At 45.4% G+C, this 16,844-nt stretch overlaps 1 protein-coding gene across 1 annotated transcript in view; it reads left to right on the forward strand.

Moving 5' to 3' along the window:
• Positions 1 to 14,627, forward strand: part of LOC147452572 (monosaccharide-sensing protein 2-like) — a 31,336-nt gene extending 16,709 nt beyond the window's left edge. The window contains exons 2-5 of the mRNA XM_086518974.1: positions 11,583 to 12,149; positions 12,237 to 13,354; positions 13,438 to 13,625; positions 13,720 to 14,627. Of these exons, the coding sequence (XP_086375100.1) occupies positions 11,583 to 12,149; positions 12,237 to 13,354; positions 13,438 to 13,625; positions 13,720 to 14,194 (2,348 nt within the window). The 3' untranslated portion in view covers positions 14,195 to 14,627. The remainder of the gene's footprint in view (positions 1 to 11,582; positions 12,150 to 12,236; positions 13,355 to 13,437; positions 13,626 to 13,719) is intronic.
• The last annotated feature ends 2,217 nt before the right edge of the window (positions 14,628 to 16,844 follow it).

The following is a 16,844-nucleotide window of genomic DNA, read 5'->3' on the forward strand; positions in this document are numbered from 1 at the left end:
ATGCATACTTTTCAGCTTTTCATGAAAAATCCGCATACATCCGTGCTCATTCATGAGTGAAACGTGCTCAACGTACAATATGTCATGCCTAGTAAAAGGGATCACATAAAGACGTTGACTAAAATACAGGAAACGATCACGAATGAAACACTCGTACAATGCGTGCGTATGAATCATGCGAACACATAATACTTCCTGTGAGGGTTCTTTGGACCTAGGCTTGATAGCCAAGATCGCTTCTTCTTGAGAAGGTTCTTTGGACCTCGACTCGAAAGCCAAGATCGGTTCTTTGTGATTGATCGAATCTACAAAGAGGTTAGCTTCGCTAGAAAAAGCATCCACTAACACATCATCCTTGTGAACAATCACATCATCTTCATGCAACTCAGCATGCTTGTGAGAAATCACATCTTGATCATGCAAATCATCACGCTGGTGAAAAATCACATCTTGATCATGCAAATCAACATGCTTGTCTTTATCATCCAAATCATCATGCAAATCATTGTCATTCAAATCATCACGCTTATCATCATGCAAATTCCTGTCTGTCATGCTTGGGAGAAGAAGAAACTGAGAGTGTCTCCGTCTCCTGAATCTCTTGCATCTGTGCCGGCACTTGAGAAAAGAGTCGCAAGAACTCTTGCATGTGTCGCTCGCGTTGTTCTTGTCTTGCCTTTCTTTCTGCTTCTCTTTCTGCTTTGTCTTCTGCGTGCCTGCGATCCATTTCTGCTTTTATTTCTGCGTGTCTGTGATTCATTTCTGCTATTCTTTCTGCATTTCTTGCTTCGTGTTCTAAGTTCCTTTCCATAAACATAAGCTCCAAAGCCTCCATAGGAGTTAGTGCAATCCTTGATGTAGATGGGAAAGGGGGAGGGTCGGAAAAACCTCCTGGTGGGAAAAAATTTTCTTCGCCTCTCTCATGCTTATCACCTCCAAGTGAAGTATCCATTCCACTTCGAGTGATGACCATCCATTGAAGTCGTGGGTTCTTGTGGTCTTGGGTTCTTAAGTTCACGAGGAACTTGGGTTCTTGCGAGTCTTGGGTTCTTGAGGGTCTTGAGGTTGAGGTTCTTGAGGTTTTCTTTCGCTTGCAAACCGCGTTTGAGAAGGATCTTCTCTTCACCCGAGTTCTACTCTTTTCCGCGGGCGCACCCCTTGGCGGCCTTGCGCTCACACCAAGGTTGCTTTTTCCCACCCCACGTCGATTGGTCGGCCGCTAAGTGCACGGTCCGCTCTCAATGAGTGAAAAGAGACACAAGGGGAGGCTTGACAAGCCCTTCTTTCCTGGGATTCCTGTCACTCTTCAAAAACACGATTAGGAATCGACACGCCCAAGCGAACTTGGGTTCGCCTTGGGTTCGTGCGACCGCAACAAGCAAAAAAAATTCTTGTGATTCTTGTGGTTCTTTCCTTGAGTGATACAGAACACTGCCAAAGCTCTGATACCAATGTTAGGTGCAGCAGAATGAATGTTTGCGCTTTGCTCAAGATGAGTGCTCCGAACTGTGCTCAAGGTTCCTTTTGTTCTTATGGAGGGGAGAGCCTTCCGTTCTTAATGAGAGAATGCTATGATCATGCTGTGTGCAACCAGAGGATATGCATCTAATCTAAGTGACTGGGCATGCACGGTCTGTCACCAGCGTGTGACTACTATCTATCCTTTTTGTTGATTTCTTTCTTATTATCTATTTACTTTCACTTTTTGGAAACACCCCTCGGGAAATCTAACTGCCCTGCATTGCATAGCTAGTGTGGAACTGTCCAGAGGGAGTCCAGGTCTGAGGGCAAGAGAGCACTAAGGTTGGACAAGGACTATGGTTAGCCAAGTGGGGTCATTGACTAGCCAAAGTGGAATCCTTTGCTACAGAGGCTACATTTCAGTTTTGGATGTGGCCGCAGTGTACAAAGAGGGTCGGATGACCTAGAAAGATATAATGGCAGCATCTCCTAAAATTTAGGGAACTGCAACCCCGAAACGGGAAAATGCTTGTAAATGTGCCAAGTGGCACATTCTGGTGCAGTTTCCAATGCAAGAAGGAGTTGGCGCTGAATTTGAAGGGAAGAAGGGCTCATTTGCTGATTTTTGTCACAGGTTAAGAGCTATGGAGTGCTTGCTTTCCCTCTTATGCACAGTGCGGTGCCAGGAGTGATGCCCTGCACGCTACGCACTGCCCTCTCTCTCCCCTTTGGCAGTATGTTATGCCCCTCTAGTGGGCTCTTCATTTGGCTAATGTACAGTTGTGTGGGTTCATGCGCGATTGTCGAGGCAAGAGCCTCTTGCACAGGTACTGGATTAGCTAGCGGCTAATCCCCCCGCAGGTACAGGTGAATTCGGAGAGGTTTCACGCCAGAAATCTCGTCCGATTCAAAGGGCAAGTAGCCCTACAGGTGCGGGAGCTCGAGGACTTGCTAGGGATGCGACCGGCACGCGGAACGGAGCCCGAAACAGTGAATTACAGCCTGCTGTGTATTTTTGCAGGTTTAGGGTTTTGGCCCTAAACGGACCCTAATACCCCCAGGAGGTTCGGGGACGCAAGGGGACCGCTGTACAGGCGATCTGGCGCATTTTCAGGGCTGAAAACAGAGAATTCAGCGTGCTGCAGATTCTCGCCAGGTTTTGCAAAGTGCCCGTATGCGTCGGGAAAGTCAGTCAATGCGTGGGAATACTGACCGTGAAGGGTTCTAGTACAGTTATGCTGCCGAAATCGGGCTAGAACAGTGGAAATTCAGCCGAGTTTGTGCGGGGCAGCTTGTAGGAACCACAGCGTTTATTCCCTCTTGTGAACAATAAAGAAATACCGAAAGGGGCGCCTGAGTTAGGGGCCAATCTGGTGTCTGTCTACTCATACAGGTGCAATCTAGCAGCCTGTATCCCTCTCCCCTTTGTTGTGTCTTGAAAGTACAGGTAAAATAGACGACTAATAATGGGTGAAAGCTAAATCAAGGTTTAAAGTAAAGTCTACCGCCCTTTTTGGATTGAACAGGCCGGTTTCATGGTTCCATTGCCGGGATTAAATCACTTTTTCCCATAGAAGTGAGCCTTGGTCAGTTTTGGACTTGAAGACACAGGGGATCATAGACCAGACACAGGGAATTGCAATTATGGCTGACAGACCAGATGATGTGACTGAAGAGGTTTCCTCTTCACAGGGTCAACAGACACATGAAGTGGGTGAGTCCTCAAGACCACCACAAACAGATGACGATATATTCAGGACCCAGTTGGCTACTGCTGTGGCTATGTTCACACAAGTAATGCAGAATCCGAGGTTTTTAGCCTTTCTGCAACCTCCTGTTCCGTCTCAGCAAGTTGGGTCACTGGATCATATTCAAAAGCCTGTTAAGGCTCGAGCACAGGTGATTCATACCGCACAGTCAATGGAAACACCTGTACACTTGACGGAGAACATGCAGTCTCCACAACGTATACCTAAGGTGCAAGAACAGGTGGCTGAGATGCCAGTCTTTCAAGCTGTACCAGTTCAGCCCGCCACCTTTCAACAGCCTATAGCTGGTTCTAATGGGCAGGGAAGCAACTTACAGGCTATGCAACAGGTCTTCCCACCACCTTCAGTACACCCTGGCTATTTTGGAGGTGGATCGGTATTTCAGAGCATGGCTGGTCATGCACCTGGAAATCAGTTTTATACGCCAGGAACAGTGTTTGGGGGTGCTCAAACGATGATGCCTAACCCCATGTACAGTGTCATGGGTATGCAACCAGGGTTTCAAAGCACTCAGGGACAATTTGGGATGCCACAAGCAAATTTTGGTATGGCTGGAATTACAAATCAGCAGCCAAATATGGCATTTCCAGGTCAAGTTAATAGCGGCCAAGGAACACAGATGAACCCTATTAGTGTTCCCATGTTTCAGTCACTTCCATATGACAATTTAACGCCGTTGGAGAGGCCAACTCCGTACAAAGAAGGTGGCAAAGGAGTGTCATTCACGACCTTTACAGGGTTTGATGACAGGAAGAAGGCTCTTTCATTCCTCCAGCAGTTTGACAAGGCCTATGCAGGGGGAAACTTTACAGAGGCTTCAAAGGTCCGCAAGGCAGCCACTTTCTTGACAGGGAATGCGGGACAATGGTGGACAACTTTATTGCTTCAAGGGCAAGCTCCGTCCACATGGATTTACTTTAAGCAGATTTTTGCAGCAGCATGGTTATCTGATGATTTCGAAGCAGATGTCATGACAGAATGGCACCAGCTTAATGCTGCCACTTGCAGAAATCTGGATGATTACAATCGGAAGTTTTGGAAAGCTCTACTTCCAGTAACTTCCTATAGGTTTGTGCCATTGACAGAACAGATTGAAAAATACTGTTGTGGCCTACCTAAAGGATTGAGAAAGTACTGTACGAAGACAAAAGTCACTACTTTGACGCAGCTCATCGAGGTAGCAAACACTGGCAATGGTTTGCTCAAGGGAGAAGATTGTGAATTTAACACTGGCGTCAAGGCAGGATCAGGCAAGAAGCACGTTCCCAATGAGGCTCCTAAAGGGACTCAGGAGTCAGCCAACGCAGGGAAAGACAAAGCTACGGCTGAATCAGAAAAAGGACCAGCAAAGAAATGGAAAAGACGTTTTCCTCGCAAGTCAGAAGAGCAAAAGAAGGTCCTGAGGACAGAGAACAAATGCTTTATATGTGAGCAGCCTGGCCACATTGCTTACAACTGTCCTACAAAGAAAAGGCCAGCTGATTCTGAAGACAAGGAGGACAGGAAGGGAAAGAAGCCCATGGCTGGTCTAGTGCCAGATATGGTGGGCGACAAGCCAAATTCAGATGCAAGTGAGCTTTGCAGAGCATGGGGAAAGGTTAGGGATCAAACAGTGCTTATCTTCTTTGGTCCAGGTGCCAAAGCCAACTTTATTTCCCCAGAATTGGCTTCAAAGTTGGGAATCAGACCTGAAGAGATGGGGTATACAGCAGAGGCAGGTTTGGCATGTCCTGGCCATACAGAGGCTGTGACACCCATCATTGGAAAGTTGCGTCTACATATCCAGTCCTATGTAGATGCTGAAGAATTTTACATCATGCCACTGGACGGATGTGATGTGTTGTTAGGTATTCCTTGGTTGTTTCGTGTACAGGGAATCATGGATGCCTACAACAAAAAGATCACTGTACAGAGCAGGGGAAAGACTCACATTCTGGATGTAAAGCTTAAAGGGGAGTCTATTCCTACTGTATCAGCTTCTGCTATTACTTCTGTAATGAAAAAGCATCTTTCTGCGTACTTGGTTTTTGCACGTGAAGTGTCAGATTGTGATGAATCAAATTTATCTGTGCTAGATAAAGAAAGGTCAATGTTTTTACAACAGTATAGTGACTGTTTTTCCGATTCATTACCGTCTCAATTACCGCCAGAGAGACCCGAGGACCATGCGATAGATTTGGTGCCAGGCAATAGCCCACCAAATAAGCCTCCGTACAGGGTTAGTGCGGCTCAGCAGAAAGAGATAATGGGCGAAGTACAGGAGTTGTTAGAAAAAGGGCTGATTCAGCCCAGTTCATCTCCATTCTGTTCTCCAGTGTTGTTGGTGCAGAAAAAGGATGGCTCATGGCGTATGTGCATCGACTACCGTGCACTGAACAAGAATACCATCAAGAATAGGTTTCCTATACCTAGAATTGATGATATTATGGACAAATTAGAAGGAGCAGCTATGTTTAGCAGGATAGATCTAAAGAGTGGGTACCATCAGATCCGCATTAGATCAGAGGATGTGTACAAGACTGCTTTTAGAACAACGTTTGGCCTTTACGAATTTTTAGTGATGCCCTTTGGTCTCACAAATGCTCCTGCTACGTTCAATAGGATGATGGACAGAATTTTCCGTCCACACCAGCAGTTTGTTGGTACGTTCTTTGATGACATGATAGTCTATTCAAAGAATGAAGAGGAGCATAGGCATCACTTGGCCATTGTGTTCAAAGAGCTACACAGTCATAGGTTGCTCATCAATGCAAAGAAAAGTGAGTTTTTTCTGGAAGAGATTCACTTTCTGGGACACATTGTCTCAAAGGACGGTGTCAGAATGGATCCTGCAAAAGTCGAAGCGATCAAGTCATGGCCAAATTTGAAGACGGTGCATGATGTCCGAAGCTTTTTGGGACTATGCTCCTATTACAGAAGGTTTATCCGAAATTTTGCTGAGATTGCTTCACCTTTACATGCTCTTCAAAAGAAGGCAGTCACCTTTAGATGGACACAAAAAGAGATTTCAGCTTTTAATCTCTTAAAGGAAAAGATGACTTCAGATCCGGTCATTGTGTTGCCAGATCTTAGGAAGTCATTTGTGGTCCAGTGTGACGCCTGCGGTAGTAGCATTGGTGCTGTGCTAATGCAAGATGGCAGGGTAGTAGCCTATGAGAGCAGAATTTTGCAAGGGCCAGAGATGACCATGTAGGTCTATGAGAAAGAGTTACTGGCTGTGATTCATGCGCTCTTAAGTTGGAAACACTACCTGCTAGGTGCAGATTTCGTTGTCCAAACGGATCATCAGACCTTGCGATACTTCTTGACACAGACAAAGTTATCTGAGAAGCATATGCGATGGGCAAATATCTTGTCCATGTTCCATTTTCAGATTGTGCATGTGGAAGGCAAGAAGAACGTTGTGGCTGATGCCTTGTCAAGGAAGCCACAAATTTCAGCTGTGTCGATTCCTTATCATCATGAACTTGATGATATGAGAGAACAGTATGCAAATGATGAAGATTTTGCAAGGGTCTTCGAGCAACTAATGGATGGACAACGTCATGAACACTATCTTCTTAAAGACGGGTTCATGATGATGCATGGCAGATTGTGTGTCACAAAGCCATTGCGACGCAAAGTTATGGAAGAGAGTCATGTCCCACCGTATGCAGGGCATCGTGGTATCGATGCTACAGTTAAAGCGGTTGAGACATTCTTCTATTGGCCTACATTGAGAAGGGATGTGGATGCCTTTGTGCGAGAATGCCTAATATGCCAAAAGGTCAAGTTTGACAGGCAAAAGGCACCAGGGTTATTGCAACCACTACCTATTCCAGATAAACCATGGGAAAGTATTGCTATGGATTTTATCTTTGATCTTCCAAGAACGCAGACAGGAAATGATGGTATTTGGACCATTATTTGCAGATTCAGCAAACAGGCTCATTTTATTCCTGTCAGGAAGAAGATAAAGCCAGATCAGATGGCACGCTTGTTTATGAGCAATATTTTCAAGTATCATGGCATGCCACAGTCGATTATTAGCGACCGTGATCCACGCATGACTAGTTTGTTCTGGAGAGGCTTGTTTGAGAATATGGGTACTACGCTCAAATTCTCTTCGTCATTTCATCCTCAAACAGATGGGCAGTCAGAAGAGGCAAATTCTACTGTCCTAGATCTGCTGAAGTGCTATGTGTCAGAGCATAAAGGAAAGTGGGAGCAGTATTTGCCATTGGTGGAGTATGCATACAATAATACAGTGCATTCATCAACTGGCAAGGCACCTTTTGAGATAGTTGAAGGTGGCAAGAAAGTTCCTCCCATACTGCATACAAAGGACAAGATATTTGAAGCAGATAAGTATGTTCAAGACATGGATGAAATGTACAAGAAGGTCAAAGTGGCCTTAGAAAGGACTCAGGCAAAGCAAAAGAAAGCAGCTGATCGTCACCGTCGTGAAGTGGTATATTCACTTGGTGATTGGGTGCTTTTACGCTTTGAAAAGGCAAGGTTAAAGAAGATGAAGGGCAAGGAAAGACTGTTTCCAAAGCTCAGCATGCGTTACTATGGGCCTTTTCAAGTATGCGACATAATCAGTGATGTTGCATATAGGCTGAAATTGCCTGACAGTTGGAAGATTCACAATGCGTTTCATGTGAGTCTTCTCAGACCCTATGTGGGTGATGTGCCAGAAGATATGCCAGCTGAAGATCAGCCGGAAGTCGAGGAACTTGACGAGATCTTGCTCCCTGAACAGATTTTGGCACACAAAGAAAGGAAAGTGAAAGGCAAGGTTGCGAGGCGTTACTTGGTAAAGTTCAGAAACTATCCAACAATGGATGCTAAGTGGATGGAAGAAGGTGAACTTGCAGAGTCACCAACTGTGTTATCACTTTACCTGGAAGCCTTCGATTTGCAACCTACCTTGACCCCTTGAGTTTCAAAGCTACATGGATTGTCAGTGTGACAATGGCTTCTGAAACAAATGATGTACATGGTATGTAAAGTGAGCTCAAATCAAATACCTGTTACATGAATGTTAGAGCTGTACAGATTGTCAGTTTGGCAATTGCTCTTATGGAATGTCCAAAAGTTTGGTTAGTGCTATAGAAGTGAGTATTTCTTGTCAGTTTGTCAAGGATACAGTGATTGCTTCTATTGAAGAGTACATGTGTAACTGCATTCTTAAACTGTCGGTTTGAGTATGCTCGAAAGTGTTACGGGATCCAACGTGTACGATAAGACAGTGGCAAAATGTGCAGCTATCATTTTGTCATTGGAAAGTTAGTGACTCAAAGCAATGGCAGAGTGCGAAGCTACCACTATGTCATTGGGACAGGGTTCACACGCAGGCAATACATGAGTCGACGAGGTGTTGAATACACCAGGGTTGACAATGAGCATGTATGTGTCGTACATGTGTCGACAGGTGTTGAATACATCAATGTTGACTAGGAGCTTGTACGACATAGATGCAAACGAGGACGTTTGAGATTTCAAGAGGGGGGTATGTCACCAGCGTGTGACTACTATCTATCCTTTTTGTTGATTTCTTTCTTATTATCTATTTACTTTCACTTTTTGGAAACACCCCTCGGGAAATCTAACTGCCCTGCATTGCATAGCTAGTGTGGAACTGTCCAGAGGGAGTCCAGGCCTGAGGGCAAGAGAGCACTAAGGTTGGACAAGGACTATGGTTAGCCAAGTGGGGTCATTGACTAGCCAAAGTGGAATCCTTTGCTACAGAGGCTACATTTCAGTTTTGGATGTGGCCGCAGTGTACAAAGAGGGTCGGATGACCTAGAAAGATATAATGGCAGCATCTCCTAAAATTTAGGGAACTGCTATTTTGGGACCTGAAAATGTGTTGGCGTCATTACCTCCGGAATGACAAAGGGAACATTTTCTTACTCTGCCGTGAAGTCAACTGGGCAACCGGTTGGGATATTTTTAGGCGGCAACCCCGAAACGGGAAAATGCTTGTAAATGTGCCAAGTGGCACATTCTGGTGCAGTTTCCAATGCAAGAAGGAGTTGGCGCTGAATTTGAAGGAAAGAAGGGCTCATTTGCTGATTTTTGTCACAGGTTAAGAGCTATGGAGTGCTTGCTTTCCCTCTTATGCACAGTGCGGTGCCAGGAGTGATGCCCTGCACGCTACGCACTGCCCTCTCTCTCCCCTTTGGTAGTATGTTATGCCCCTCTAGTGGGCTCTTCATTTGGCTAATGTACAGTTGTGTGGGTTCATGCGCGATTGCCGAGGCAAGAGCCTCTTGCACAGGTACTGGATTAGCTAGCGGCTAATCCCCCCGCAGGTACAGGTGAATTCGGAGAGGTTTCACGCCAGAAATCTCGTCCGATTCAAAGGGCAAGTAGCCCTACAGGTGCGGGAGCTCGAGGACTTGCTAGGGATGCGACCGGCACGCGGAACGGAGCCCGAAACAGTGAATTACAGCCTGCTGTGTATTTTTGCAGGTTTAGGGTTTTGGCCCTAAACGGACCCTAATACCCCCAGGAAGTTCGGGGACGCAAGGGGACCGCTGTATAGGCGATCTGGCGCATTTTCAGGGCTGAAAACAGAGAGTTCAGCGTGCTGCAGATTCTCGCCAGGTTTTGCAAAGTGCCCGTATGCGTCGGGAAAGTCAGTCAATGCGTGGGAATACTGACCGTGAAGGGTTCTAGTACAGTTATGCTGCCGAAATCGGGCTAGAACAGTGGAAATTCAGCCGAGTTTGTGCGGGGCAGCTTGTAGGAACCACAGCGTTTATTCCCTCTTGTGAACAATAAAGAAATACCGAAAGGGGCGCCTGAGTTAGGGGCCAATCTGGTGTCTGTCTACTCATACAGGTGCAATCTAGCAGCCTGTATCCCTCTCCCCTTTGTTGTGTCTTGAAAGTACAGGTAAAATAGACGACTAATAATGGGTGAAAGCTAAATCAAGGTTTAAAGTAAAGTCTACCGCCCTTTTTGGATTGAACAGGCCGGTTTCACGGTCTACGAATAGACTCACAAAAGTGCCAGATCACTTCTAAATCTAGACTGACTGGACTGACTGAACCCTGATCATGCTGTAGCTTGTCCACGGACACATAGGGTTGGATGTGTAACGTGACAGAAGACCACACAGCTTCAACCAATGGGCGGCTCTGTAGTTTCAGGGCATATCAACAGCCATAAAAGAGTTGGTCATGCCTTTTAAGCAATTGCAAGCTCTGAGGAGCTTTACCCCAAGAAATATCAGTCCAGCTTTCATAAAGGCTTGAGATCAATGGATGGGAGCAAGGTCTAACCAGGCCAGGTTGGAGCATCATTCTCTGTGTTGGGTGGTGCTCTTCTGGACATATCTGTAGACTGTGGTGTTCTACTTCAGGTAAAAGTGTCCTAGAGAACCTCCATTTGTGCATTGTCATGTCCTGGAGTACCTAAAGCAAGGCTCACAGGCTTTGCATTACTTCGAGCAAAGTTCATAAGCAGATGTTGATACCCAAGTAACACAAGAGCATCTTCAAAAGTATACATGCAGCCTGAAAGTGTGTACTTCAATTTGGAGTCATTAATAATGGGAAATAAGTCATGACCAAATTTTGTTGTTCAAGCATCATGTTCTTGTGGGTGGTGCTCATGTGGTGTGTATGCCAAGAGTGGGGCTCTTAGTCACGTGCAAATTGTCCTAGAGAAGCTCCCTTCTTGCAACACCATCTCTTGGGGTGTTTTGATTGCAGAAAACTCTTGACCCTCTTGATTGCTGCCAGAAATTATCAAAGGCTTATCCCTCCCTTGGATCTCAAGATCATTAGTATCAACTGTGCTTCAAGTTGTGGATGGGGGTTCAACCTCTGAGCTGTCCCGGTGATTTGGCCTCTGCTTAGTCTGTGGAGCTCAGTTTCTTGGTAAAAACAAACTTGGGCATTTTCCAAAATTCCTATTACTCCAAACCACATTTCTATCACACTCTTTTTTCTAATTCCTAGCAGATAATAAGTTAACTTCATAGTCATTGAGGCATTTAACGCATGTTAGTAAGATTAAGAATGGGAAGATTTGGGTGGTATCGAAGATCAAAATTGATTTGACGAAGACATACAAATGCAAGTGGTCTTATGGAGGCGTGCTGAAATTTGCCTATCATTGTGCATATTTATGCTTGCATCTAGGGAGGATTTGTGATGAATCCTCTGAAAACTTTTGCCAAGCACACAGAATTGGAGATGAGCATTTTAAAAGACTTGTAGCAACAAGGACAAACCATGAATTTTTGGGCATCTCTGAGTTTTCCTAGACATCTCAATGGGTATATGAAACCACAATGGGCATAACTTGAGCTTTGAAGTTTTAACATCCTTTGCTTATTATGCTTTATTTTTGTAGGAGCTTTGCTCTATATAGAGCCGGAATACGACTTAGATGATCAGCCTGTGCTTGAAGGTATGGTTGCTGCTGCATCCCTTGTAGGAGCAGCAATCAGCTCCACATTTGCAGGATCAGGAGCTGATAGGCTGGGTCGTCGCAGCATCATGTGTGTTTCTGCCGTGATTTTCTGTATTGGTGCCCTGCTGATGGTGTGGTCGCCAAATGTCTACATGCTATTGGTGGCTCGACTTATAGATGGTGTAGGAGTAGGCTTGGCAGTGACAGTGGCCCCTATGTACATATCAGAAGTAGCTCCATCAGAGATACGAGGAAAATTAAATACATTACCACAGCTCGCAGGTACTGCAGGCATGTTTTTGGCATACTGTGTCAGTTTTGGAATGTCTCTCTCTAGCAGCCCAAGCTGGAGGTTAATGCTTGGCATTCTACTTATACCTTCTCTTGTGTACCTCACTTTGGGAATATTCTACTTGCCTGAATCTCCAAGGTGGCTCGTGAGCAAGGGGAAGATGAAGGAAGCACGGCAAGTCTTGCAGCTTCTTCGTAATACGGAAGATGTCTCGGGTAATGCAATCTGTTGGAAATATGCAAAGTACAGTTTTCCTTGATTGCACCACTCTCTAAATATCCTCTTTGTTCTTGATCACCCAGGAGAGATGGCCATGCTAGTTGAAGGACTGGGTGTAGGTGAAGATGCTTCCTTAGAGGAGTATTTCATCGAGCCTGCAGAATTTGATGATAAAGATGATGCACCCGTCTCTGGAGAACCTCATATCAAGATCTTTACTCCTGGCAATGATGGTACGTCTTGGATTGCCAAATCCACTTCTGGCATTTCTGAATCACAACAGCTCCTTTCCAGGCCGGGAAGCATACTTCGGCAATCCACTCCTAATAGACAGAGCTTTCCTTTCATGGATCCGGTAATCTCTTTAATGGGAAGGGCAAGCGGAAACTTCACTGAGAGTTTAGCTGACTTTGACAATGAAAGGAAAGATGAAGACAATATGGATAGGGGTAGGGTAAACGAGATTTCTGGTTGGGATGAAGTTGGAGAAGAAAATCTAAGAAGTCCCTTGCTCTCTAGACAGACCACTGATCAATTGGAAGAAGAGGATCTGCGTGGAGTCGATCCCACAATGTTAACTAACACATTCACCCCTGGGGAGAGACAGCATTCACTCCGAGAAGAAAGTATAAAAAGTCCTTTACTTTCAAGAGAGACTACCACTCAATTGGAAGAAGAGGATGACCATAGAACTGAGTCCATGATCTCAAGAGCTACTTCAATCGACAGAGTAACCCCCAGAGAGAGAAAGAATTCATTGTTTCCACAAAGCAGCTTACCAGAAAATATTGCACAATGCGGCAGTTTAGGTGGCTTTGTTGGGAGCAGAGGCATTGGGGATGGCTGGAAGCTAGTATGGCAGTGGACAGGGCCTGAAGGGACAGAAGGAAAGGCTGGTCAAGGAGAGTTTAAGAGGGTCTTTTTACATCAAGAAAAATGCGATGATGGCTCTCGCATGGGTTCTACACATTCTCTTCCTTGCTTTAGCAGTATAGCTAGTAACCTTGCACCAATCCAGGCTGCAGCTTTGGTCAGCCGGCCTTCCCAACATGCAACAGATATCGATATAGAGAATCAAGTTGGGCCTGCTCTGGTACATCCAGCTGAGAGTGCAAAGAGAGGACTCACATGGTCTGGGCTTCTTGAAGGGGGTATAAGACAAGCTCTGATAGTTGGGGTCGTACTCCAGATTCTTGAGCAGGTGAAGCATAGGTTTGCCTTGCAATGCTTAACATGTCTTTTGAAGATATTTTATTAACTTGCCCCCTTTCTTGTGGTGAACAGTTAGGTGGAATAAATGGAGTACTTAATTACACACCTACAATACTTGAAGAATCTGGGGTTGAGATACTGTTATCTGGCATTGGAATAACCTCCAATTCCGCATCGTTACTCTCGAGTGCAGTAGTGGAGTTGATAAGTCTCCCCTGTATCCTCATAGCAATGCAGCTTATGGATAAGTTGGGAAGAAGGTCTTATTCTCTTGCTCGTTTAGCTTTTCAATTTTCTTTACAAAATTTAAAGTAGAATGCTAAGGTTTTCTTGTTTTTTTGTGTTGGACTGCAGGGCTATCTTGTTGCGCACAGTACCCATCCTCATTATTGCTCTACTGGCTTTGATAATTATCAACATAGTCCCTGCAAATGCTACTGTCTTTTCGGTCATCTCCATAAGTGGTGTGATAGTGTTCCTATCCGTGTTCGTAATGGGCTTCGGACCTATCCCAAATATGTTATGCGCTGAGATTTTTCCAACCAGGGTCCGAGGAGTTTGTATTGGGATCTGTCAAGCTGCTATGTGGCTGTCAAACATCATTGTAACCGAGCTCTTCCCTTTGCTAGATGACAGCATTGGTATTGCGGGGTCATTTGCAATTTTTGCAGTATTCTGCGCGATATCATGGATCTTCATTTTTTTGAAGGTGCCAGAAACAAAAGGAATGCCATTGGAAGTTATTGTAGAGTTCTTTGCCATGTCTGCTTCTGGAACCAAGACATCAGCTAAAATGGATGTACACAAAGACATCGAGGAACAAGTCTAAGATAGCCTGTCCCCCTCCCCCCCCCTCTGAAGGCTTTGGCTGCCAGCTAACAAGAACCAATATGGCTTTTTGAAAAGGAGCCTCAAATTTTTAAATGACGATTGGAGGATGAAAGTTCATGATAACCATCTTATATTACCAACAAAAAGGAAGCACTCCATACAAACATGAGTTGAAGCATGACCTCATGCTCTTTCCCTGTGAAAGCAAACTCAAGAAAAGCTCATTTTTCTACTTGGATAATATCAAAGCTAATGCAACTGATCCAATTTTCCATTAGGCTACTTCCTCTCTTTTTCCCACCTGTTTACATTATGAAAACAATTTTGTACTATCCCCTTCACCTTGGAAATATTGGCATTTATAGGCTTTCAGCCTTAAAGATTTGTATATCATTGCTGTCCCCTCTTACTGACGGTGCTGCAAATAGTAATTTACAAAATAGATGTATTATGAAATGGTATAGGCAGTGTAATTGTCCACCTCTAATGTTTAAGTATCTAGATATTAGCACCACAAAAATGAAAGTTAGCTCTTGTGGGTGCAAAATAGACCACCCTATTTGAAAGTAGTGCTTCTGCCTTGCAATACGTGTAATAAAGATGTTTGGCACCCAACCAATTTACACCAGAAGATTATACCATGCCCATCAAAACCTAGGAAATTTACAAACTGGGAATGATGTCATTAATTACCCTTGACATTCTGTAAGGGAGATGAAACTAACCATAGCGACAAGATCTTACCAAAGTCGAAGCCTTGCTTCTGCTTGAAACCTTTGGTGAGCAAATTAACCTTGTATTCCGGCTTTACACCATTGGGTGTAACCTTCAACATATAACCCTATTTGCGCGACAAAGCATTCTTCTCTTTTGGCAAAGATACTAAGTCCTAAGTGTGATTCTTTTTCAAAAAGTCCATCTCTAATGTCATAGCACCCTCCCACTTAAGCTTGTCATCTTGTTTATCATAATGCTTCGCATGTATGTCGTGAAATATCGGGGTGAGTGTTTGTAAAATTGGTTTAACTTTGGTGGAGTTTTGGTGCCAAAGGTGGTGCTTATATGGAAGATTAAAAAGGTTCTGTGGAGCTCTTTCCTACATGGAAGGGGGGAAGCCTTGGTGCCGCCATGCACGGCATTCTACGCGGTATATATTGGGTGTTGCGAGGTTGATGACGATGGCCTGCACTTTCGGTGACTGGCTACGAGGTATGAGGGGGGTGCAGAGCATGTGTCAGGATATTACAGAGGCTATACGAGTTGAGTGGCATACCCCTCTTGAGGCAGCGGCTCCCAAATGGTTGGGGACCTTCACGCGCCTAGAGGTCCTCATTTCCGTTAGGGCTTGCTCAGAGGCAGTGCCCCACATGTTTTTGAGATTCAGGGGGAGGGTCAGCTTCATAGAGTCTCAGTAGAGGCACCACAGGTAGTAGAGTGCTGTTTTCAGAGGGTGCTAGTCCTTCCCACTAGTGACATCATCGGCACTATCAACATTCTCCGATTCTTGGTCGTCTCTTCGAATTTTATAGTACTATCTAGGAGTTTAATCTTATGGGCATTCTCTCTTCCATTGTCCGATTGCTCCAGCTTGTTGGCATCTTCAAATGTATTTTGGACCAACCCGTTTTCAACACCGCAAGGCAAATAATCACCATCCTCCGTGAGGCCACCTTGGAAAAGAGGGCACTCTCATGAAGGCCCTCATCTCCAATGTCAATGGCCAACTCTAGGACCGTGACATAGGAGAACTACCCACTGGAGTCGTGGCTAATGCGCAGTGGGCCTATGATAGCTTCCCCCCAAGGATTTCCCGCTGGATGCTTGGAGTCCTCGTGTTTGGTTACAACTGGCCTACGGGCCGCAATAAGCTATTGGTCGACAAAGCGCAGTGGAGAACCCACAACATGGCCGTCCGAGGCATGTGGGCCTTCATCGTCTCCTCAATCCTAGGGGTGTTAGCTCCCTGCACCATGGTCCAGGTGGTCAAATATGTTCAGATAAATGCTGATGAATGGGACGACCTCCCCGATATCTCCCGTCGCATCGTCAAACGAATCATAATTGGAGGGGGGAAGTTCAACTTCTCCATCCCTCACCACCCTATCCTCCTAGTCACCACAAACCGTCTTCCACATTGTTAGTTTCTTATTCTTTCTTATGGGTTGTCATCCCAATCCTCGGATGGTAAAGGGCTAATTGGCTTCTGAGGTGACCCCTATTGACATGTGGGTCACCTCAAGGTCTACTTCTAGTGTACATCTACGTGTTAAGTCTGGTGAAGCCATCCATGAACTTGCTCCACGTTGTAGGGTGCATGCGGCCTGACTCTATCTAGGCCGCTCCGCACTGCATAGGGTGCGAGACGGCTCCCTCCCAGAACTCTCCCCATTGTTCAGTATATATGAATAAATTACGACCTGGTGTTCTCGTAAGTGGCCTGACGGGTCAGTTGCCTCAGAGCCAGAGGGCATGCGTGCAGTTGCTACTGAATTTTATCGGGACCTGTTGTCAGCAGAGCCTCAGTCAGAGCGTCAGGATGCAAGCAGAGAGCAGGTTTAAACACAGATGCCTCGTCTTGTGACTAATGAGATGCGCCGGAGGCTTGAGCTGCCTTTTCAGCTAGAGGAGCTCCACACGGCCCTCAGAGC

This window comes from Adiantum capillus-veneris, chromosome 8 (assembly GCF_014529385.1).
Source record: "Adiantum capillus-veneris isolate H3 chromosome 8, ASM1452938v2, whole genome shotgun sequence".
NCBI classification, from domain to species: domain Eukaryota; kingdom Viridiplantae; phylum Streptophyta; class Polypodiopsida; order Polypodiales; family Pteridaceae; genus Adiantum; species Adiantum capillus-veneris.